The 24,426-nt window shown below is 40.3% G+C and overlaps 1 protein-coding gene across 5 annotated transcripts in view; it reads left to right on the top strand.

The window, feature by feature from the left end:
• The window catches only part of col16a1 (collagen, type XVI, alpha 1), a 133,952-nt gene that overhangs the window by 60,593 nt on the left and 48,933 nt on the right, over positions 1–24,426 (top strand). For all 5 annotated transcript variants that reach the window (XM_051955854.1, XM_051955855.1, XM_051955857.1 and 2 more), the window contains exons 2-6: positions 532–645; positions 13,327–13,395; positions 13,475–13,592; positions 21,990–22,113; positions 22,886–23,167. In XM_051955854.1, the coding sequence (XP_051811814.1) occupies positions 582–645; positions 13,327–13,395; positions 13,475–13,592; positions 21,990–22,113; positions 22,886–23,167 (657 nt within the window). In that variant the 5' untranslated portion in view covers positions 532–581. The remainder of the gene's footprint in view (positions 1–531; positions 646–13,326; positions 13,396–13,474; positions 13,593–21,989; positions 22,114–22,885; positions 23,168–24,426) is intronic.

The following is a 24,426-nucleotide window of genomic DNA, read 5'->3' as shown; positions in this document are numbered from 1 at the left end:
ACTGTCTGTTTGACTTCAGACCAACCACACTGCATGAAAATCATTTCACTTTCATGTGTGCTTCTTGCATTGTTGTCTTGTATACGCAGTGGTTGTTGTGTGCAGCTATATGTGCACATTCTTTTTGACTTTAAGAATGGCATTTGCTATATGACCACGTGTGTGCGTTTGAGTTTATCTCCTAAACATATTTACATGCATGTGTGTGTGCACGCGCGCAAGTGTGTAGCATCTGCCCAGTCAGAGGCCAACCAGATGGACAGGATAATGACTATGATCAGACTTTATAGAGTTACGCTCCTTAATGAGGGACATTCTAGTTAATTCATATGCCACTAACAAAGCCTGCATCATACCACATAATTAACACATCAACTGTGACTGACTCATAAATATACATCAATGTCTATTTGGGAGTCAAGCATAATGTGCAGCTGTCGCTGGAGTGAACAGACTGGGTGGCATGATGACAGAATGGAGCAAGGATTTGACTTTTTTGACTTTCCCATTTTTTATTTGTTCATCCATCAGTTGGTGGCTGAGGTGAGGTGAGGTGGTGTTTTCAGAGGAGGAGGAAAACCATGTGGCTTCTCTGCTCCTCTCTGACTCTGCTGGCCCTCAGCTTCGGAGCAAGCAACACTCAAGGTGAGTTACTCCTTTCCCTGTTTGAGTTTCGAAGATGTTAACTCTAGTGGTGGTTCTGTGCATGTAATGAAATGTAAAATTCAAAATGAACAATATGTGTTGCTTTTAGAAAGTTGCTTGTTTGCTTTTTTTGTGACAAGAACCGGACCTTCCAAAGGCAGCAACAACCATACAGAGGCAGATTGGTAATGTTTCACATCTAAAGTTAAACCTAGAATTAGGATGGCAAATAGAAGTAAATAGTTAGTTTACCAAGCTCTCTAAAGCTCTCTTAGTTAGTGAGTCAGCTGGCTGTTTCCTCCTGTTTTCATTCTTTAAGTGAGACTAAGTAGCTGCTGGCTACAGCCTTGCATTGATTTAGGCACAACATTAAAACCTTCTGTCTAATAATGGGAGATCCCCTGTAGGCTGCCAAAACAGCTCTAAATCATCAGGACATGGACACCAGTCTTCTGGGGATGTTCCTGTGGCGTCTTGTACCAGGACATTTGCAGCTAATCCTTTAGATCATGTGGGTTGAGAGATGGGGCCTCTGTGGATCTGGTCTATTCTGTAGCATCCCTTGGATTTTCAATCAGATTTCGATCTGAGGATTTTGAAGACCTGTCAGTTCTGTGGGCTCTTTGTCGACTTCGTCAAGCCATTTCTGAGCAATTTGTTGCAGTGTGTTGGGGAGCATGTGTGAGCTGAAAGAGGCTGCTGGTGTGGTACGAGGGTGCGTCTGGTCTGCAGCAATCTATAGGTGGGAGGCACATGTCAAAGTAATGATTAAAAATGCTTTAGACCATATGACAATGCATAAAGGAAACAAATGTCATAAAATGTATTGCATATTAGCTGCAGTACTTGGTTGCGTCACCAAGTGGAGCCTCATACTGTTTTGACACTGTAGAATCCAAGTAAGTGACAACTTGGATTACTAGCAATTCTGTTTTGACAAGCAGAGAACATTGTGGGAGTTTAGTAAGTAAAGTGCCACCATGAGAAAGTCTCATTTGTTGGTTATTACCTACCAGCCAGAGCTGGCATCCTGTATTTTAGCTGAAGTGCACTCTGAGTGTCATTATTGGCTGGTAGCTGACTGTCGACGTGATGTCATGTGACATAGGTCATGTCATTTGATGTTATTGATTAATTGAATATTGATTGACAGGGCAGCTGCTGATCAGTAAAGAAAATAGTAAAACATGTGCATCCCTATTCCCTCTGGGACATCGCATTGTAATTTGATGAACAACGTTATGCCTTACCTGTCAGTGGAGAAATGTTTATTTAATGAACAGGTATGACTGATTTTCTTATCCGAGTCTTTGGAAGAAAGTGAATAATCACAGTTTCGAAAATGTAAAGCTACTGCTTTAACAAAAGAAAGATGTTAGATTTACAAAAAAAAACAAAAAACATTTCTTCCCAACTAAAACTGAATATTGGAATTATTTTAAAAAAATGCATCACATCTGTAGCCACTGTGGAGTTCTATTAAACTCCTTTATTTATCCAGTATTACTGCCTCCTACAACAAATGCTGTAAACAAAAATGCTACTAAATAGAAAAGGCCACAAAAAAAATACTAATTGCCAGCTGTTTCTTAGAATGGTCCTTATATCTTCATTTGCTACAAAGGCAATAAAGTCATAAAAGCGTGCCTTCTGGAGCTAAAGCAATACTTTTACAAGTTGCAAACTGCTGCGGTGCAGTTTTTTTTTTCTTCAATTCTTTAAACTGTTAATGCCTGACCAGTTTGTCACATTTTGAAACCCCTTTGAATTTGATTGAATTGTCAGTGTGTGTGTGTGTGTGTGTGTGTGTGTGTGTGTGTGTGTGTGTGTGTGTGTGTGTGTGTGTGTGTGTGTGTGTGTGTGTGTGTGTGTGTGTGTGTGTGTGTGTGTGTGTGTGTGTGTGTGTGTGTGTGTGTGTGTGTGTGTGTGTGTGTGTGCGCACTGTATATGTAATGGTGCCCAAGGCAACAATGAAAACAGTGTAATTACAGCTTATGATGGCTGGTGGCCGATAGTGGCGGCGTGGTTAGGCTGTGGTGAAGAGGCGTGGGTGTTTACCGTGTGTGGTTGTGTTCCTCTTCATAAGCCATCAATCATTCTGAGGTTGTGTATTTGTGTAGGAAACACATTTTTGAATGTCTATACACATGTTGAAATGCTCACTTGGAGAGACCGTGCATGTGTTGCTATTTATACCCAGAAATGTGCGTGTGTGTGTGTGTGTGTGTGTGACAGAAGAAAGAAACCGACAACTCAGAAATCAAAGATAGGTGAAGAGAAATCTCTTTTATTGTCTCGTCTTATTTATTTATTTTACTCTCAACTGTCAACTGTCATACTCCCTCATCACACTGCCAGTATGTTCTCAGGGGCCGGCTCTGTGATATCACTTGGGGGGCCGAGCAATCCTCCATAGCTTGTAGAGCTCTGAAGGGAGCTTTGTGGAGGAGGGGGGACCCCCTTGGGAGAGCCTAGTCAGAGCATTTCAGATGAGACTGAGTCAGCTTGCAGTTCCCCAGAGTCCTCCCCTCCAGTGGTTGGAAGAAAGTGCTTTCTCAAGTGCAGCTATACACTTTGTCACAGCAAGCGCCACACACACACACACTCACACTCATGCACACACACACTCGCAATTTCTCCGACTCATCCAAATCACTACTCAGGGGTAATTTGCTGACATTACAGCAGGAAAGCAGGTTTAAGTAAAACTAGTGTTGAAGAGTCGAGCTGGGTGATTGCACTGCACTTCTGCAGTGTAGCAGACAGAGAGACTAGTCCCCATAGTTAAAATGAAATTGCTGAATTTTCCTGCCTTTGATAACGTGCTGCTGATATGGGGGATTTTTCTGCACCGCAGACCCTAAGCAGTCTGAAGTGAACAATTTATGTATTGATTTGTTTTGACTCTGTTTCCGACTGGCTGTGTTTGAGCTAAGTTGTATGTTTTCAAGATTCAATGAATTGTAGTAGTAACAGCCTAATTTGCACGGAGTAGAAGTTGGGGATGGACGGCTGCTAGTGGCAGAAACAGACATTGATTACATCGGGTTTGGTTAACAGAATAGCTTGTCGTTTTAGATGGAAATAAATACCACATAAAGAGACAATTCAATATGCTGTTTTAATTCATACACTCTGTTTGAGTCATAAGTAAAGGAAAAGGGTGATATTGAAACAGCATTCAGGACATTTTTATGTTTTTTTTAGTAAACTGCAGTAAGAGAAGGGAAGAGAAGTGGGATTGTTAGGAAGTTTAAAGAAGCATTCATTGATTTCTTGACTTTAATGTTACAGCTGAATAACACAACACTGGTAATGACCTTAGGAAGTCACCCGTTTCAGGTGTTATCAGCTCATTAAATGGCCATTATCATCGCACATCATTCCCATATGTATAGGCCAGTAGGGACCTCCTCCATATTCTGCTAAGCCAGGAGGCACATTATCATCCATTCTGATCACCGATGAACAGAAAGTAACCCTGATAACATAGGAAGCTTGCAGACATGAAAATAAGTGCATGTAAAATCACTGATAGTCGTCACCCGGGACAAGTACAAAGTGGAACATGTGGTATATGTAGCAGCGGGATGTATTTTAATCCAAACCGTGATCCTTTTCAAAAGCTAAACCAGTACCTGTGGTGCTTAAATTCAAACACTGAATGAAACCCAAGTAAGCACCAAGCAAAGCAAAAAATGAGTGAAAACAAAAGTCTAAATGATAATTATGTCAAATAAATCACATAGTTGTAATGGTCTGAGACAGGATTTAAACTCTCCTGACTCAAAGTCCTCCGATTTTCACCACCACTAACCTCTACATATGAACTTCTGCTCCTTTATGTAACTGCTCCACCATCACTATTAAATGAAGTGGGTCTACAAGAAGGCAGAGGAGGTCTCTAGTGGCCCACATGTGTGGGAATGATGTGCACTGATTACTCTTTATGTGGGTGCTAATGTTGACATGGTAACAATCATAGTAAACAATATTTTTAGATCCAGCAGTCAGCATTTACTTCAAGTCATTAATCTGATACCTGATGAACGTGTGTGATACTTAATTTCCATTTGGCCCAGATTTGGTCTTCATCAACTAATGAGAAAAATATTCATTATCACCAGCTAACCTATAACTTGCGTGGTGTGGGACATGTAGCATGCAAGCTGTTAAAAGGTGTTGGCAGCTGAGAAACTGAACCAAAAGTGTAAAATGATATAAAAGATGTTAAAATAGTATGAATTAGGTGATAATTTGATGTTTGTTACCATGGTTCCCATGAGTGGCCTCATTTCACATTGCATGAAGAGTAGTCAGTAGCCATTTTAAATACAAAATTATTGAGTTGTATAATTTTAAATATTCATTTTATGGTATCTGGAAGTGGGACTGTAGACATTTGCATTTCAGAGACATTGGGCTACAGAAGTTAAGGGCCTTCCCTGATCAAAATCTTTTTTTCCCCTTGTGAATATGTCTATGTTGTGTTTTTGTAGGCTGGAGGACATCGTGAGCGAATATCCTCCATGGCAGAGCATTTCTGCCTTGAACCTGCACTGAATTAGTGATAGCATTAACAACAGATTCAGGCAGCCGGGTTTAATATGTGACACGCCTAAGGTAAAAATTCTGTCAGCTTGCAGGGTGGGGCTTTTTGTATGCTTGTTCTTCCTCGGAATCAGGTTGTGGTTCGAACATGCCTGGCTGAATTTGTCCAATGTTACTGTTGGCTATTGTGTAGCAGTTTTACATTGTGTGAGCAGAGTTGCAGATGAGCTGGTGTGCTTGAGCGACAGATGAATGGGTAGACGAAGAGGCGGCATCTTCAGTAAATAGGAGGCAACAATGTAGTTACATCTAAACCATTTTAAGGCAGGAAGAAATTCTTTTAATGGATAAAGAAAAAATCTAAATATGCTTAGGGGTGTAAGTAGTGACCAGAGAGGGACGTTAAGAAGCCATCTTTACTCCATCTCCACATTTAGGCCTTATGGGCAACGATAGTGTGACTATCGTGACTATGCTAGTTTGTAAGGCTTAAACAACCAGTGCATGACCATCATTATGCACTGCAGAAAACTAGTGCATTTGGAGCCCCCATCATGACTACTTGCAAAAAAGGTAATGAGGGCACAAACATTTTTAAACACTATTAACTCAGTAGCAGTGGATCCCATCTCAGTACAGTGCAGTCATAAAAATGACCAAAACATGACAAATGTGGTTAGACCAGTACATTAAAATGTTTTAATAAATGCTGAATGTTTTGAGCTTTTTCTCTGATGATCTAATCCAGATTCATGTCTCAGTATGTACATGCACACAGGATGGAATACATTATGTCAGACAACACAATCTCATTTGTCCAAGTTTATTGGTATGAAAAGCTTGTAAATGTGTATCATGAGTCAGACTGTATCCGTCTGTACGTGTACGAGCATATTGAAAGTGGGCCAGAGGCCTACAAGGGGAAAATGAGTGAGCTCATCCCCCCGAAGTGCTGTGTTTTAAGTCTTTCCACTCCTCTGCACTGCAATTTTATCTTTGGAAAATAACCAGGAATGTTCTCTCCTGACTGTCTCATTTGCCCGACAGGGCAAGTAAGACACACACACTGTCTGCCTCTGTCTCAATCTCTCCTTCTTTATATTAACATTTCAGTTTGTCATTTTTCCCACACATTAACCTTACAGGCTGTATTCATTGTATTGAATCATTTACCACATGAATCAGCATGCCCGTCTCCTTCCCATATGTTGCATGTTGTTAATAGATCCAGGACCTGGAAGACTCTCCCTCTGAGTCTGACTTTCTGCTGATCCGCAGCCCAGACCAATTATCTCAGAATGCCACATTGTAAAGCACATTCAGTAACTACCATACGCTCTCTATTCCAAACCACATAGCACACTCTGACACTGGGAACACACTTCCGACCTCTTCCCCTTAATGAAAACACTCTGCCAAGTTTTTAGCTGCTACGAAAACAGAATTAATAGTCAGGCTTGGCCATAACAAGGCACTGGTAGATAAGGCCATTGATTTCTAAACCTTTTGAAGTTTGTTAAATATCACTCACAATGCAAGAAAGGTCACACATGACTTATTTCAGGCCATTATATGGCAGTAGGTCAGCTACAGTTGAGTGGATAATGCATGTACACAGTTCTGTATGATAGTGAAGGCCTTGAGTAATATACGGTATGTTTCTCTCGTCTTGGGCTCAGCACAAATTGTATTTGAGACCTCTTACTGTCTCCTGATTGACACATTTACAGTAATCAAATCATCCAGGTGTGCCCTCGCATGACACATTTCACTTGTACACCCTCCAACCTAAGTGTAGCTGTGTGTACATCAAAAAACAGTATTTTACCTCACTAAAGACCTTAAATGTCCTGAATTTTTATCTTTGGCAAGATGGAGACTTGGGGGAACACTCTCAGCAGTGTGCTGCATGACTGCCAGTGTAGTATCATTACCTGCTTTGGCAAGACTCAAACGCAACCCATCAAAGAGCAAGTGAACTCAGCCAAGACCATCCAATCTCTTTAAGGCTACATGCAGCTACTAGCAGGATCCTGGAGTGGCACTCATACTTTGTGCTAATTAGCTTGTCAACAAGCAAATACTTCCCTTTGATCACAGCTTGAGAGGAAATGGGGTTCAAGTTCCACTGTGTGCCTTCTGCCAAACTGCCAAAGTGCCTGAGTGTGCAACAGTCCACTAAAATATCATCCATCCTCGGAGTTGTGAAGCAGCTTGTTTCTCCTGTGACTGTGAGCGAAAGTCTGACACTTTAACAAGTAAACACAGAATTTAACTTGATTCACAGCTCCAAGGTAACATGTTTTCAAGCTGTTTACCAAGTAAAAACACACATCGCACAGTGTAAAGTGGCATGTCAAGCTCGTGTTAATGGAATAGGTTCTTTTTTGTTGGCCTTTTTCGTGAGTCTCACTCTTAACTTGGACAAAGGTGGCTTTGACAGCTCTGTCGCTATTTCTGTACACTACAGGGCTGTGCAGTAAGGCAGTTTTGTCCTTTTAGAAATGTATGCATTTTAAATGAAGGATTTTGAGTAAATTACAAATGCGCTGGCAACATTTGTTATGTATGATTTTATTGAAAAAGTGAGACCAGGCTATATTTTGTCAAATGATGACATTGGCATCACATTCAGTCTCAGATGTATATCTACAGGTATTACCACTGATTATTAAAAGCACTCCCCAAACCCTTAATGTGCTTTAGCGTTTTACTAAGAAAGGGTATTAAATTTTACTTGTTGAGTTCTTAAAAGGGCTTTAATAAATTGCATGAAAGTGTGCACACACCCTGATGTCATTGTAGCTTGTGTTTTTGCTACATCAATCTCCCAAGCTGCGAGGTTCTCTAGTTGATATCTTCGTATTATGCTGCCACAATGCTTAAGTATGCCGTGCTAAAGAATCCATGCAGTTTTTTGTCTAATTTCCATCATTAAAATAGGTAAAATGACAAATGTGTCTCAACAAAAACTTCCATGTCCGTGTTTTGCACTTATGGTTGAAGTGGATCAGTCCAGTGGTGCTACGTATATTATGTTGCATAACTGACCATGTAGTAACCTTATGTATTGACTACTGTATTTAGAGTAGGTTTGCAGGTGTAGGTGTATGAATACAAATCTTCAAATTTTGCTTATAGTCTAATAAATGGCTACATAAATGAATAATAAATCTATCTGGACACAGAATATTGTGACAGACAATATATTCTCCAAAGCCCATTAGCAATGCTTAATGTAAAGTATAGCTAATAAAATAATGCATGATCAACTCTGTATATGTATTAACTATGCCTAATATGTTTGCACTACTGGGTTTGTGGCCAGCTGCAGGCTCCCTTGGTTGCTAATGTTACCAAACACAGAAATGGAAAGTTCAAACACTGAATCATTTTTCATTTTTCTTAAAAAATCTAATTCTGAAGCAGCAACCCAAATGTGAACAATTAAAAATTAAATTGAGAGGCAACTATCCATTTGTGAAGTAATCAAATAAAATGAATAATGAACATTTTCAAATTCCTTTTTTATTGGTTCATTTTGATGGTGTAAATTGAATAACAAACTACAAAATGTTACGCGGACCCTCGAGGATTAAGTCCACTGTGCTGCTAAGTTGATGGAAGCTGTTGAGCTAAGCTTGCTAACAGCTCAGACAGCTCAGACTAATGAAAGCTGAGCCAAATGGCTGTAAGCAGAGCATGAGCTAAGATGTCCTAAAATGGTCACTGGAGAGACAACAGCGTATTTATGGGATAAGATGCCTCTTAAAACCTTTATCTTGGGATAGGAAACAGTCCGCTTTTCTTAGCGTTACCTCAGATAAGAAAAAATGCAGCTTCAAGAGTGCTTGTCTTGGTGTTGAGGTCAGGTTGCTTTCCTTCAAGCGACACTTCCCACCTCCTATTACCTCTTATTTTTCACTTCCCCTCCGCTTCTGTCTTCCTCCTCTCTCCACCTTCTCTTTTCTTGTGTTGTTTAACTTTTCATTGTTCTGCCCGCTTGCCTGCAGCCAGGATCTCTCCGTTCCTGACAAAAGCCTTCATCTTGATTCTGTCTGATGGAAATGGGGCGGTGATGAAAAAACAAGAAAAGGAAGTGAGAAATAAAGGCAGCAGAGTAAGCAGTGACGAAAGGTGGATTTTACCATATCTTGACTTCAAAACTCCCTGCCATGGGAGTTGTGAGGACGAACTGTTAGTGTGAATATATTCATGTCTTTGTGGGGCTGAACACTGGAATTTGTGCTGAGTTTGCAGAGAAGGTTTCAGGATCGACCAGTAGAAAATACAGTATGTGTGATATGTGTGACTGGAGGCATGTAAGACAGGCTGTAAAGTAGAGTGAACGAGAGTATCAGAAGTCTCGGAAGGCTGAAAACCTGTGCTTGATACTTTCTCCGCTACATCTGTTGTTCAAAAGTCATATCCAATCTATGCAATTTCTTTGACTTTTCATCTCAAGTTTCTCTCAGCTTCCCTCAACACCACTGTTTGACACCTCGTTCCTACGCCTTGATTTATCCTTGAAGACAGCAATAAGATTGCAGGCAGACAGGCTGCAATGTGCTGCACTTTGAAACACGGCCTTTGTATTTTGAGATGAGGAGAAACTGCAGAATGTCAAGCGATGAGCTTGATAATAGGTGCGGCACTAAAGTGATTTTTTTTTTCTGAGCGGGCCTCCGTGAAATTAAATTTCTAGCTCTTAATTAAAGTCGGTTGGATGTTATTGTTTTTGTAATTATATTAGCCTGTTTCATCCCACTTTGGTGCCACTTCCATCCTGAAAAAAAGTTTAATTGTGGTTAGATACATAAACATTATGTCGCTATTCCATGCTTTGAAGCATCACTCCATGCAGTGTCGGAGAACCGTCAACGATAAGCGCTTAAGTCGAACCCCACGTCTGAAGTAGGATGTATTTTTTAGTGCATTCCGGCATATACAATTTTCCATTAGCCAAGCTCCATCTTGATAAATGTAATGTAATGAGCTAAATAACTGCAAATATCAAGCTTTGTTCTCTCACACTGTGCAATTGTACACTCTAAAAAATATTGTTTGTGTTAAACAAGGAGAAAAAATGAATGCAACAGTATGTATCAACTTATGACGACTTCTATGAAATTGTGAAATTGTGTTCAACCAAAAGACTACACTACACAGGAGAATTAGCTTTTCTTCCGTTATAAAAAGACATTTTTTTCAATTAACTGTTATGAATCAACAAACAGAAACTGAGTTTAAATTTCACATAATATTAAGTTGATGCCACTCCCAATATTATAACATCAACCCAACTCATTGAAAATCATATTTGCAATGTAAAAGGTTTGTCTAAATCAGTCAATTATACTTTTTGATTCTATTTTTTAAAATATCTTGCAATCTTATAGTGTAGTTTGCCATGATTACAAAGGCTTATATTCACCACTTGAAATTTCCAGTAATTTTTGAAACAAACACTTGTTGATTTCAAAAAAGAGATATATCACGAAAAACTTCAACAGTATACAGTGATGTGGTAGAATAAGTAAATCCCATTGATGTTTTCAACATCTTGAACAAATTTGAACAAGAAAGCACTTCCTCTGTAAAACAGCACCAACTAACAAATGTGATATTATCAATTAAATGTTAGGTAAAATTGTTATTTTGTAGTCTTTTACGCAGTTTAAACAGAGTGAATCAGCCACATAAAAGTTACACCTCTGCATTTATGCCACCTACAAGCCTTTGAATGAAAATCATGGGTCTCAAATTAGGTGATAATAATTACAATCTCCTTATGGATTGAAAGGTGGAACCTGTTTACTTAAACTCAAGATGTTTAGGGTCCACTGTTCTCTTTGTAATTGAAGTCGATGGTGTCATCATGCTAATAACTAAATACATCTCTCAGGTCTTCAGAAAATAAAAAAAGTTTTGGATGCTTATGAGTCTGGCAAGGGATTTTAAAAGGATCTCTAAACTATTTCCAATAAATCATTCAACTGTGAGAACAATCATCTACTAGTGACAGAGATTTTAAATGCCTGCCAGGTTGTCTATGGCTGGATGGACCAGCAAATTCAGCCTCAGACAAGAATGTTTTATGCAAAAAGAAGTTTCCAAGAAGCACAGAATTTCATCACAGACTCAACAGACTCTTGCGACTGTTAGTGTCAAAGTACACGTCTACAATCAGAAACAGATTGCCCTCATTTCACCTGCGGGGTGCTGTTGAAACAACAATAAACAACAATTTACCTTTTGGAATAATGTGCTTTGGACAGATAAACCTCAAATGGAGTTGTTTGGCCACGGAATATATGTTAGCTGCTTTTTAGGAGAAGAACCTCATACATAGTGTGAAGCATGGTTGTGGAAATGTCATGGTTCAGGGTTGGTTTGGGGCCTCAGAGACGGGGCAGCTTGCAGTCATTGATTCAGATATGAGTTCTTATCATAACAAACAAGCACAGGAAGATACTCTGAGGCTCTGATCTCAGCCTGACAATGATCATAAGCACACTAACAAATCCAATAAGGAATGGCTCAAAAAGAGGAAATGAATGTTACTAAATGAGCTAGACAGAATTCAGACTTGAATCCCACATATTGTTCGAGGATTAAAATCCAGCAGTACATGCACGGAAACTGCCAAACATCTTGCATCTGATGCCTACAAATACTTATATCGTGCTGAAAGGTGCTGGCTTCTGAGTCCAAGAGTGTAGTAACTTTTTGCACGGACGAGTATCACATCTGGTGTTATTTTTATTGAATGAAATGATAATTGTCCTTGTGATTGCATTCATGTGTCTCATCTTTATTTGAAGGCACAGTTTCATAAGGGGTCTCGTGTTTGCTAATCAAATATATCAAAATAACCCAACATTTTCTAATTCTGGTGTTATTTTTTTTTTTCATATGCTAGTCCTTACACTCCTGAAAAGACATAACAACCCTCAAGATGCATGTTTCAGAGCTCATTGGGTTTACATTGCCAGACTTTCTGACACACATACTTAACCAATTAAAAGCGCAGTCTCCGGCCCCGCATTTTCAGCATTAACAAAATATTGCCGGTCCCGAAATACATTTCACAGTAAAAATCCCTGCTAAGGAATGAAGGGTTTCTTTTCACTGAAACGCCTGAGGGCTTTTAATTTGAAATGATCACACAAAGTGGTAACTTTGTATCAGCAGCATAATGCAGCAACTGGGGGTTGATGAAAACAAGATTTCATACGAAAATATGGATCATTATACTTATTAAAGAGAGGGATCAACAAATAAAAGCCAACATCTGAAATATAGTATACAAGCCTGCCTCAAGTAAAGGTCTGTTCTGCAGTTGAGTTAAATAAAGAGAATATGATCACATATGTAACCTTCGCCCAAGCATGAGGCACATATTAATCATTTAGAATATTACTGACAGCAACACAACTCAGAGAAAATTATTAAGTTGTACTTTTATTTGACAAAGGGCACCACCTGCTTCGTGATTCTGTGCGGCCAGAGTAAAGGAAAATAAAAAAAACTTCTTGAAAAACTGTGCCACAGTAGAATGTCTTTTTCGGGGCCCCAAAGAGATCAATTAACTGTGGATCATAGTGATTCACAGGGTCCATGTCTACCTGTACCAGGCCGGTTTTTCTACACATCTCACATCTCCCCTCCTGTAGTCAGGCAGGCCGCTCTGACAGGCAACACTTTTCTCTGCAACCTCCCCTGACAGGGTGAGAACATATCCATCAAACGGAGGCTACCGCGACAGACAAGCTCGGCGCTAGACAACCTGTCAGACCGGGTTGTGTTCCACTCTGCACAGCTTTGCCCTCATTTCATCTTCTTCTCTGTGTTTTACACTTCTTTTTTGTAAATCTCTTTTTCACCTGCTCCCTCTCTCTCTCTCTCTCTCCTCTGGATCAATATTTCTGTTATTCTCAAATGTATATATGTTTGAAGTTGCTGGTTCTCCCTGACACAAACTCTGTCCATTACACTCAACATTGAGGTTATATTTATAGAAACTTCTCTCTTTACGTCTCATGAATGAATAATTTTTACTGTTTACATACATCACTTTATGACTTTTTTTCTTGCAAAACATTTTATGCAGTTGTTTTGTTCCCACAGATGTTCAGTGCCCGTCCTTACAAGTGGATGATTGGAAGTTTCCTCAGACGGCCAGGCACAATATCACGGGTGAAAAGACGAGCTCAAATACACACACAGTTTCTGAGTGGTATTTATGTGGGTGCTGATGGATGCCTTCTGTTGCCAGGCTTTAACTTGGTGAGGCGATTCTCCCTGCTCAAGAGCACAGATGTCAAGAAGATCCGCAACCCTCGAGGACCTGTCATCCTCCGCCTGGGCAAGACAGCGCTCTTACGACCCAGCAAGTAAGTTCTCTGTGCATTTTCCCAGCACCTACAGACAAACGCATCTCACACCAACACATTGTGTACACCTCGAGGTGCAAGAGAACGCATTACAGGAGAGAAATAAAGTGAATTTTTCTGCTGGATTTTCAGTTTTTTGTGGGCCTACGTTGACAGGTTCTGTCTTTTCACGCCATGTCTGAACAAAGAGAAATGCAGAGAGATTGAACACCTTATGGCTATTCAGCCTCTGAACCCTCACTCAACATGTCAGCGCCGTCCAATGGTTGCTGTGTAAAAAAGCAGGCTCTTGGCAAACCGCGCATCGTAGGTCAATTGTTGATTGCATTTCCAGAAATGCCGCTTCATTTCTCTTCACCACTGACGCTGGCTTGTAAAAACGAACAGCCTTTTCGGTTGAAACCGCATTATTATGACCAGCTTTCATAATAAAATGTCAGACTTACATGCCTGAGCAGAAACCTTAAGAATGATGTCTTAATTAGTAGGCATGATGCGGATGCCGACACATTTTTTTTTTTTTTTTTTTTTTTTAAATTACAAGACTTTGAATTTAATGGCTGCAGCTCTTTCTGAACTTGTTTCTGGACAACGAAGCCTACAGCCATAAAACCCAGCAGCTCATGGTTTCCTTGCATAACATGGTTTTGCTGCATGACATGGTGTAATTAAGCCTTCCTGGGTTTTTCATGTGGTTATTACACAGCAGTCGAGTCAAGATTGTGTTTGGAATTGTGTGACAATTTCTTATTGGGGGTTTCTGTGCTGACTGTTTTTCAGTATTTTTTTTTTCCAGTTCTTGTGAATTGTTGCAGCGTTTTCAGACGGCTGTGCTTCTTCCTGCTCACCGATAAAGCACTTTTTTTCTTTTTCAGTGCTTGCCAAATGGGTCAGCCTCGAGTATTTTATCACTCTGTCCAGCGCTGTGAGCTGTGCGCTCCACTCATTTGAAGGCTCGATAAATCTGTCTACAAAACATTCTTTTTTGGTTGAGACATTTTGTTCTGAAAGTGTCACATATATTGTTTGTCACAGGCTTAGAGAGCAGTCGTTCTTCTGAACAGAGAGAGAAGGGGGGAAACACTAAAATATAACACTGTCACTTCTCGGAAAATCTGCATCTTTGGAGCCAAAGAGGAAAATCCAAGATGTTTTTGTTTTGCCTTTAACCATACAAAGAGAGGACGGGAACACCATTCTCTATCTCTTCTCTGCTGCTGGTTGGGGATTTTGTTAGGATCCAGTGTTTATTGAAATTTTGATGCCACTGAGAGCTTTGCTGTCAGTTTTATCGGTGAAGAACGCTACCTGGGTGACTTCTCTTTAACTGAGACAGAAAATAATCAATGTCAGCACATCAGCTTTGCCTGTTGGCTGCCTTTCATTCTGTTTCCCTCTATACATAGAACTCCCTTTCTTCTATAGAGGTTTGTCAGAGTGAAGAAAGTAAATCTGAGGAGATGTTTGCTTTTTGCCTCACAGTAAAGTAAATAAAATCAGAGGGGGTTATTAACACGTGTTCATAATAATTCTGTCCTTCTCTGTTGATTTTGATTGATTTCTATTCTGTTGTTTTGCTTTCGTCTTCTTAAATTTCATCAAGTGGAAGGGTCTTAGCCACTTGAGTTTCTAAGAGTGCCTAAAACTTTTGGAAGAAGTGTGAAGGTTGGGAGCAGATGATAAGGGGTGTCATGGTGGGGCAACAAGAGGGTTAAAGGCAATAAGTGAAAGCATCAGAACAAACTCTCAGGCTTTTTGTATCAGTAGCAGTTGAAGTGTATTGTGCTCAGCATGTGATGATACAGTTAAGCCCAAAACTATGCATACCTATTGAAAATGTAATTTTAAAAAGATTCTTTTTAAAATTTTAACCAGTGTAGATTTGGACTGTAGCTGGTACACTCCAAGTGAGATAAGTTATGTTAGTTGCGTTTTAACACTTCACTTTTTTCACATTCCTCTATTAATGCAATATTATTAATTCACAAAATTAATTGCAGTCTTTCTCAGTAACCAGTGGCAAAGCCTCTATTTGCTACTATAGCAATCAAGCTACTCATATCATTGCTCACTTGCTTTTTGTCTCTTACCACTGGGATTCTGTTCAATTCCTCTCCATTTCTTTGAGGTTCACTCCAGTCTCTAGTTCCCTCCACAGATTTCCAGATCTAGACTCTGCTTGAGCCACTCCAGCATGTTGATATTGCTTTCTTATAACCGCTTCTTGACCACTTTTTTTCTGTATGTCTCCATGTAAAAGTTTTGCTGCTTGATGTTTTCTTTCACAAGCTTTCTGCACTTCTGTTTTCTCACAGTTTACTTTTGACAAAGTTGTCTGGCCCTTCAGCTAAAAAACACCCCTAAAGTCTTACATTACCCCCACCATGGTTGACCATAGAGATGGTGTTCTTAGGGATTCTACTTTTTCCACCAAAGAATATCTTTGTCTCTTTGTCCAAGCAGGTTTTTTTATGTCCCATCTGGCACGGAAATGAAAATGATCCTCTTTGTCCATGTGAGCTATCATGTGCTTATCTTGGAAAAAATTAAGTTCTTCTTGGTTTGTGTCCAGCCTTGTGCTGTATCTGCCTTGATGTTAGTATCAGAGTTGCTCAGATTCATCAGAATGGCCATGGTGGGGATCTTTGGATTCTTTCAGGGGTCACATTGCTACATTTCTTTTTAAATTTTCAGTATGAAACTCCTGCTACTCTGACTTTATGGTTTGCATGATGGCTGCTGGCACTTAAAGACACTTGGATATGACTTTACAACTTTTCTGATCTTGTGAGAAGCCATGGTGCACAGCTCTCTGAGTGATGGGCACTGATAATACACTTATGAAGCTCTTTGGTTTTAGCCATGATTTACAATTAACCAGTAAATGACTGGAGAACTACTGCAACAGTCATTTCACTTCATAGTGTATTAGAATACAGCCACGTTCATTTTAAATTGCATAGAAGTTGCATTTTCAACATTTTCAAGCTGTTTGAACAGTTTGGGATTTTAGATTAGAGTTTACCCATTTTCCGGTGTATACACTGTGTTTGTGAAACAGTCTAATAAATGGCCCCTGTCCAGCTCAGACTCCCTGTCACTCAGGCAGCTTTTTAATTCATAGCCGCCGAGGTTGACTGAAGTGCGAGACGTATGTACAGTAATTGGAAAATGCCATTTTGCTTTGTATCAGAGGTTAATCCATTCAGCTAATCCAAGCTAACACAAATGAGTGACAGCCAGATGAAGCTACTTGTCTCTCGCCTCTCGTCAGTTGTCTGCTGACAGTAAAATGGGCACCAGTCACAGCTGGGTCACATGCATTTTAATTTCTGCACAATATGATTTGATTGCTTTGAGCCCATTTCTTTTGTGCAGCTACAGTGACTAGAAGTAATTCTGTGATATCATGGCACGAAGCCAATGCCGATGCCGATGACAGCTATTTATGATAGAAGTGAATTCATTGAATGAACATGACACTGACTATCACGGTGCAAAAGTGCCGCAATTTATAGTGTGTTTACACAAGAGTCACAGAGCACAGCTGTACAATTAAATGAAATTGAATGTTCAACATAATTATAAGTAACCAAAGATAATAGTGCAAAGGTAAGGGTTGTGATGCTCGTAAAATGTCTCTGTCACCATCAAGGATCATGAAAGAGCAAATGTGTAGGAGGTGGAATGAAAGAAAAGCTAAAGAGTGAAAGAGAGGAAAAGAGATTTTATTTTAAATATAAATACAGACCATTTACCATTTACCATTTAAAAGAATATAAACAGAAGGCAGATTGGGAATATGAGTCAGCGCAGAGCGAAACATATACTTTTTATAGCAATATGTCAACTTACATGCCGTTACGCGATAATTGATTGCCTGACTAATGTTGGCTGCGTGGTACAGCAAATGAATCCAGCATGGACAGCCGCAGGGGATGCAGGTGTTTTAACATCAACACTTTGTTGTTTTCATGTTTTCAAGTCCCCATTTTGTGAATGTTACCGTTACTGGTAAATGTGTATGTGAGAGCAAATCAGTTGAGAAACTCATAAAACAAACAAACAAAAAGCCTTGATATTTTTTTAGGATATAAAACATGTTTTACAGACACTAAAAAGCCTGAAATCAATACTTAATATCACGATATTCAGCATCTGATGGTGTGACGCCACATTGTGTATCACAACCTGAAATTATTTACAGACTATTGATTCAAAGCCACACGCATTTTCATTAAGGTTGATTCGCCTCTGGTGTCCAGACTCAATGTAATAGCCAGAAAACACTTATTTTGTATGATTTATACAGTCCCTTCATGTTTTCTCTAAATCTCTTTCAGGGGCGTGGGCATCCTTGGAGCTGCTATGATCACCCTGTTGAGCATTTGTGCAGTTAGTTGCATAGTATCGATATCCCTTGAGTTACAGCAGTGACAGCTGGTCAGTTCTTTGGTCTGTTGGTTTAGAACTACCGGATGGAGTTCCATGAATTTTGCTCAGACTTTCATGATCCATTGGGAATAAATTCTAATTACACTGTCGATCCACCGACTTTTCCTCTAGCGCTACTACCTTGGAGACATATTTTACTTTCAATGAATGTCTGACAGCAATCAAATGGCCTGATGAATGAACTGATGAAATTTAGCACAGACATTCACGGTGCCCAGAGGATGAATCCTAATGACTTTAAAAATCCCCTGACATTTCATCTAGCACTAGCAAGAGACTGACATTTATGGTTTTGAGTGGAATGTCTCAACTATTAGATGGATGGTCATGAAATTTGAATCACACATTCATCTTCCTCTCGGGATGAAGTGTAATAAGTTTGGTTTATGACTAGATAATTGCAAAACTAATGACATTTCCAACAGCTTGAGCTGTACTTTGTGATTAGCTTATTCAGAAAGGTTAGTATACAGACCCGCTAAAATAAAAACATTATACCTGCTGAATATCAGCACGTTAGCATTGTCACTGTGAACATTTTAGCATGCTGACATCAGGATTTAGCTCAAAGCGCCGCTGTGCCTGAGTACACCCTCACAGAGCCGCTCAAACGGATGCAGACCATTAATCTTGATCAGAGTGCCCTCACCCTAGGTTTGACGAGTGAATTCAATTCTGCTTCGGGCCCGGGAAAAGGCTTGGGTCAGTGCATGCAATAGTGATATGAGCTGAACACCATGAGCAGTGCAGAAATTCCCATATCCAAAGTGTTTTTTTTTTTTTAACAGCACTTGTAAGATGTGTGCTTTCTGCAAAGTTCATTTTCTTCCGAAAGTTGTATACAGTACATATTTTAAAATACAAAAACAGAGAAGCTAGCCATAGGGAAAAAGTTACAATGCGTAACAAACATTTGTCCGCTATAGCTTGAAACTATTTCTTCCTTTTATGTGTCAAGTTCTAGCTGTTTAAAATTCCTTTCAGTTAGTTTGGTGTAATACATTCAGGGATAGAAAGCCCTCTCCACAGAAAGCAATTGATTCCAGCACAGTTAGAACCCAGTATAAGGGTGCCTATACGCCTCTCCAGGTGATATTCCCATCTTAAACCAGAGATCTGCTTTTTCAACATTAGATTTCCTCTCCCCGTCTTCCCCTGTGCCTCCCTGGCTTGCACTCACTTTATTCTGCCTTCTGTCTCTTTCTTTTTTTTTAAACAAGGGAAGCAGAAGTAACTTTTTCTCAGAGTCGGGAGAGACTAGATCTGAATCTGTCTGGCCCATAATAAGTGATTTATCTCCCCATTTCATGTTTGTGTGCATATGCGTGTGGGTGTTTTTAAGGGTGGAGGTAGTAGGATTGGCCGAGGTGCAGTACTTCTGAATTAGAAGTCAATAGATTGCGCGAGTGGTTTAGTGCCTTGCAGCTGACGTCGCTAATCGACATCAAAACGACTATTCTCGGCATTGGTTTTTCTGTCTCTTCTCTCTGTTCATCTGTTTGTCTTGAACATTCTTACCATCTTCTTATACCTGCATATGTTATCGAAGATTAGTTAAAGTAGAACTTTTGTGCATTTTCATAGCATACCGATTATTTCTTGGTCTCTCACCATAGCTTTTTTTTCTCGTCCTGCCTTTCTCTTTCTTTCCCTTTCTCTCTCCACTTTTTCTCTTACTCACCTTTTCTCCCACTCATCCTCTCTTTGTTTTGACGTCCTGTAGTTGGCTGTTTTCCCTTGGATCTTCCTTCAGTCATAAATCACTGTCACCCCACTTCTAGGAGTGGGAAACCAGCTGCCACCATCAACAATTCTGTGTGTGTGTGTGTGTGTGTGTGTGTGCAGAGAGAGAGAGAGAGAGAGAGAAAGAAATAGAGCAGGAGAGAATATTTCAAAGTGTTTACCATCTCAGTGAGCATGCATTTCACTGGGCTTGTTTGTGAACCCTTCATCTCTCAATACATCTACACACCTCCATGCAGTGAATATTTGTGCCTGTGCATACACTATATCCGTGCGCTTAGATGCCCTTGACCAAAAACTGAGGGATGAAGCTTGCCGGACTGTATCTCCTATGAAAATTAATGCCAGGGGGTTACACACACGGGCTTTGCATTGCGCCGCTGGCTGCAGTCACAGAATGTGGAAAAGGGGGGGGGGGGGGGGCAAAATGGAAAACAAAGGCAGAGAGAAAATGTGCGCAGAATATAAAAAAGCTCAGACAGGTGAGTGGAAACCCTAAAACACACACACAGGATTACTTTGTCACTGTACTCATGAGGACATAAAGAGATGATATATGAACCCAAAGGTTGTCTCAGCGTGTCGAAAGCCTAATTAAAGGGGATGGCTCCTCTCTGGTGTCAGGCTGCTTTTATCTGTAGATAGATCATGTTTATGCATTATATACCAGCAAACTGTGACAAAAGCATTCATGCCCCACAAATACACTTGTGCACAAATACATACAAATGTATACATTTATACATAAAGTTCTCAAGAAGGTATTTCATTCAGTGTTGCTATGATATAAAAGATGAAACTCCTGCAAAAGCTAGTCTTGTTTCCACAGTCAAATAGAAGTAATATTAAGTGCAGAGCAGCAAATAGCTTTTTTTCAATATAGATAAAGCTGCTGATTTTCCATGTACTCTTTACAATTAATATCAAAATGTCCACTCCATGATGGCATTGTCAAAATTCTTCCTTTATAAAACAGAAACCCATTATTTTTATGCCAAATGACTAAGTGATCATGTCAGCTCCTAAAGACTTGATTGAGTGGGTGGTCAGAGCTGTTTGCCCTTGGGTGCTGTGATTAATAAACAATTTACCGTTGCTGTTCCATAAAGTTAGTTTCACAGGAGAAACATGTTTAAAAATTTGGTCAAAATTGAAGCAGCCAAGACATCTTGACTTTACTCGCCCATAGGGCCCAAAATCCAAACACCCTGAATCCTATAGTTCCACAAATATCACGATCGTTTTAAAACATCCTGCTTTTTAAAACCATTATCTATTATATTATTTATAATTTACAGGTTTTTTTTGGGTGCTTCGGAGAAACAAACTAGTGACATAATATTTTAGGTTAAAGCTGAGGTCGGCAGAACTCTCTTTTCCACTCCATCCTCCCACATTTGCTCGCACTTCAGGAACAGTCAAGCCAAACCTTAACATTTGCTTGTGGCTGCTTATGACATTTGAGTCCCACTTTTCTGAGGAGAAGCCTTCTTTTTAGCCCACTGTTCCACCACTTCCTACAGGTTTTGTTTCTCTTTATGCTATCTCACCTGCTCTGGGTGAAAAGACCTGTGGTTGACTTAAGTCCTCTGTCTTCTAAACCCTGAAACCAAAAGCCAATAAGAGGCAGACATCTGTTCTCCTGGATCACTTGAGATATGTTATACTACAAGTTTATTGTGAATTTTTTACCCAAATATACCAGCGAAAGACCTTCGGGAGCATTCTAGTACACATGAATGTTTTATGTGCACAGTCAGCAAATGCAATGTAACATTAGCATTTATTTGGACTAATAGTGATTGCGACTTTTAACATTCTTCAATACTGAGTACAATATTTCATATTTAATTCAGTTTTAGGTCTCAACTTACCTCTAAAAAATACCTGTCTTGTAAGTACAACTTACGTCTCTGTCATTTGCCATTCCTTCTTTGTTTGTTGTCCTTCTCTTAACTATAGAAGCAGAAATGTCTCATAAGAAACCCCTAAAACATGTATTATAACTGCTTTAAATGCCATACTCCCAACTTGTAGTGCAAGCCTCTTACAGTCAGATACTTGTCTTGCTTATCGACTTACTCTGACATTCTCCCTTTGGAGGAATTTCCTCTTTAAATTTTAGCCTTGTGTAATTTCACAGCTCCTGTGTCTGAAGGAATGTCGTGCCACTGACTCTTTTGAACTTGTGTCTTCCAGTCAGGTGTTCCCTCATGGCCTACCTGAGGAGTTCACCATGACCTTCACCCTGGCGTTGAAGAAGGCTGCCCTGAGGGACACCATCTACCTCTTCCAGCTATCTGATCAGCAGGGATACCCACAGGTGCAGCTCACACATTGCCTCACCCACCCCGCTTTATGCATTCTTGCATGCCTCCTCCTCCTCCTCCACCTCATTCCTTCGCCATTCCCTCTTTCCCACTACTCACCTCCTTGATCTTTCGCCCTCTATTCATCCCGCTTTTTTGTCTCTTCATTCTCGCCGCCTCTCATCTCTCTTTTGCATAGTCATCCACTTTCCCTTTCGATTTCTTCTCTCTTGTGACATCTTTTCAATTTTCTCACCCCCCCCCCCCCCCCCCCTTTTCATTCCATATGCCTTTTGTCCCTTCTTATTTTTCATCCGATACCCCTCTCGCTCGCTCCCTGTCTCTTTGTCACTCCTCCCTGGATCTCCTGCTCCCCTCTTTCATTCACCTTCATTGTTATTCATGTGTGTTCCATGATGAAGCACTGGAGTCCCTTAGAGTCCTGATAATCACTAAGAGTCTGAGGCCAGATTTAAATACTCAATGTGTATGATGGATGAAGGCTAAGCCGCCTCATTAGGAGTGATTGATTGGCTGTACAGCTCGTGTGTGTAATTAATATGTCTTCCGCTTTACCTCATCTTTGCCGCTGTGTTCTACAGCTTTGTTAGGCAGTAGATGCATGTAGGTATTACTCTTTGCTGAAGCCACTGCCATTCAGACAGCCTGGGATCCAGTACATTTTTCATTGCATGAGAATACTGAACATACTGTTGAGTGTTTAAGTGGTGCCAGCTCAGGCCTCTCATCTCCATACCCCCCACTTTTCTCTGGCCCAAAACCCAGCTCTCTGTAGAACTTAACGGCCCCGATGGCACCCTGTCCCTTCGAACCAGAGGGGTAGACCCTGCAGCTGACCTGGAGAGCTGCGTTTTCTCTGGCGAGGGAGTGGAGGCCCTGATGGACCTGCGCTGGCACAAGCTGGCCCTCAGCGTGCAACACGGAGCTGCTTCCCTCCACGTGGACTGCAGTTCCATTGAGACCAAACCCCTGGAGCCCCGAGGAGTTCTGCCCACCGACGGACACACACTGCTGGGCGTTCGGGCTTCAGATGCTGGGCCTGTGCAAGTATGACAGTAATACTACTGACTACAGCGTTTTCAGTTAAACTGAGTAGCTGGCATTTTAGAAAAAAAGTTTTTTAAGGGAATTTTACAGAGGGGATACGTGTTCCAGATTTGCTCGAGATGCTCAGGCAGGGAGCTCCAAAGCTGAGGGGCACAGACAGAAAAGTCAGATTCTCCTAAAGTAACAAATTGAGTGGTTGGAAAAACCAAGAGACCTCTGCTCGAGGATGTCAGGCTGCACTGTGACTCTCGAGAGATTGCAAAATATATAAAAAGAATTTAACTAGGCGCAAGAGGAAGATCTTAAAATAAGACCTAAAACTCACTGGGAGCCAGGACAAATATGCAAGTGGGGGAGTGATAAGATTTGTTTTCCTTAAGTTTCTATGGCCTCTTGATTTTAACAATGAAGCTTCTGTCCTACGGATGTGAGCCAATGCAGTCGATCAGTCAGTTTTTTCAAAGAGTTAATTAAAATCAAGAGTGTCAGGCGCAGAACTAAATAGGTAAAAGAGTTATGAGTGTGTTTGAGCGTTACGAAGCTACCGAGTTGGGAAAACACTACCATTGTGCATGAGAGATATTCACTGATCAGAAAGTTTTTTTAAATATATATATTTCATTCAAATGGATACTATGCGTCACGGCTGGTGGGCTTTTTCAGCAGGACTGTAGGATGCATTAAAAAAGGTATGCCTCTGTGGAGAAGTGGGAAAATCAGAAAGGGAATGCTTTGAGCTCAGTGTGAAATACGATTAAATATGCAGTCTGTGACCGCTCTGTCTTGATATTGAGGAGCCTTTGATCAAGATTAAGCTTTGCAGTGTAAATGTCATCTAAAGCTACTATTTGAACATATGGTGACCTTAGTCTCTCTCTGTATAAAGAACAAACTCTCTCAGAAGTGGTGTGAATGACGCAGCTTCCCTTATTGAGACCAGTACCATAGAGAATGGCATCTTAGCGATTTGTTGCATAAAATAATTTAATGTTACCTTGACATATAGAATTTTAATAACTTGCCAGGCTTTTTCCAGACCACCTTATAGATGCATTTAACTAGCAGAAAGGATAGAGTGAAGCATTTCTTGTGAATCATCCTCCTATGAAGGCCTTGGGGCTGATCATTTTGGGGATGTGTGCATGTCTATGTTCATATTTGTACGTGTTTCAGACCATAGGCTTTGCCCTCTGAGGTGCTGTTTTCTTTGAGGCAATCTCATCCAGTCCTGATTAAAAATGCGAGCAGACTACCTGAGA

The sequence above is a fragment of the Acanthochromis polyacanthus genome, chromosome 11, assembly GCF_021347895.1.
Source record: "Acanthochromis polyacanthus isolate Apoly-LR-REF ecotype Palm Island chromosome 11, KAUST_Apoly_ChrSc, whole genome shotgun sequence".
NCBI lineage: Eukaryota > Metazoa > Chordata > Actinopteri > Pomacentridae > Acanthochromis > Acanthochromis polyacanthus.
The sequence above is the reverse complement of the archived record's forward strand: the minus strand, read 5'-3'. Positions and strand labels throughout refer to the sequence as shown.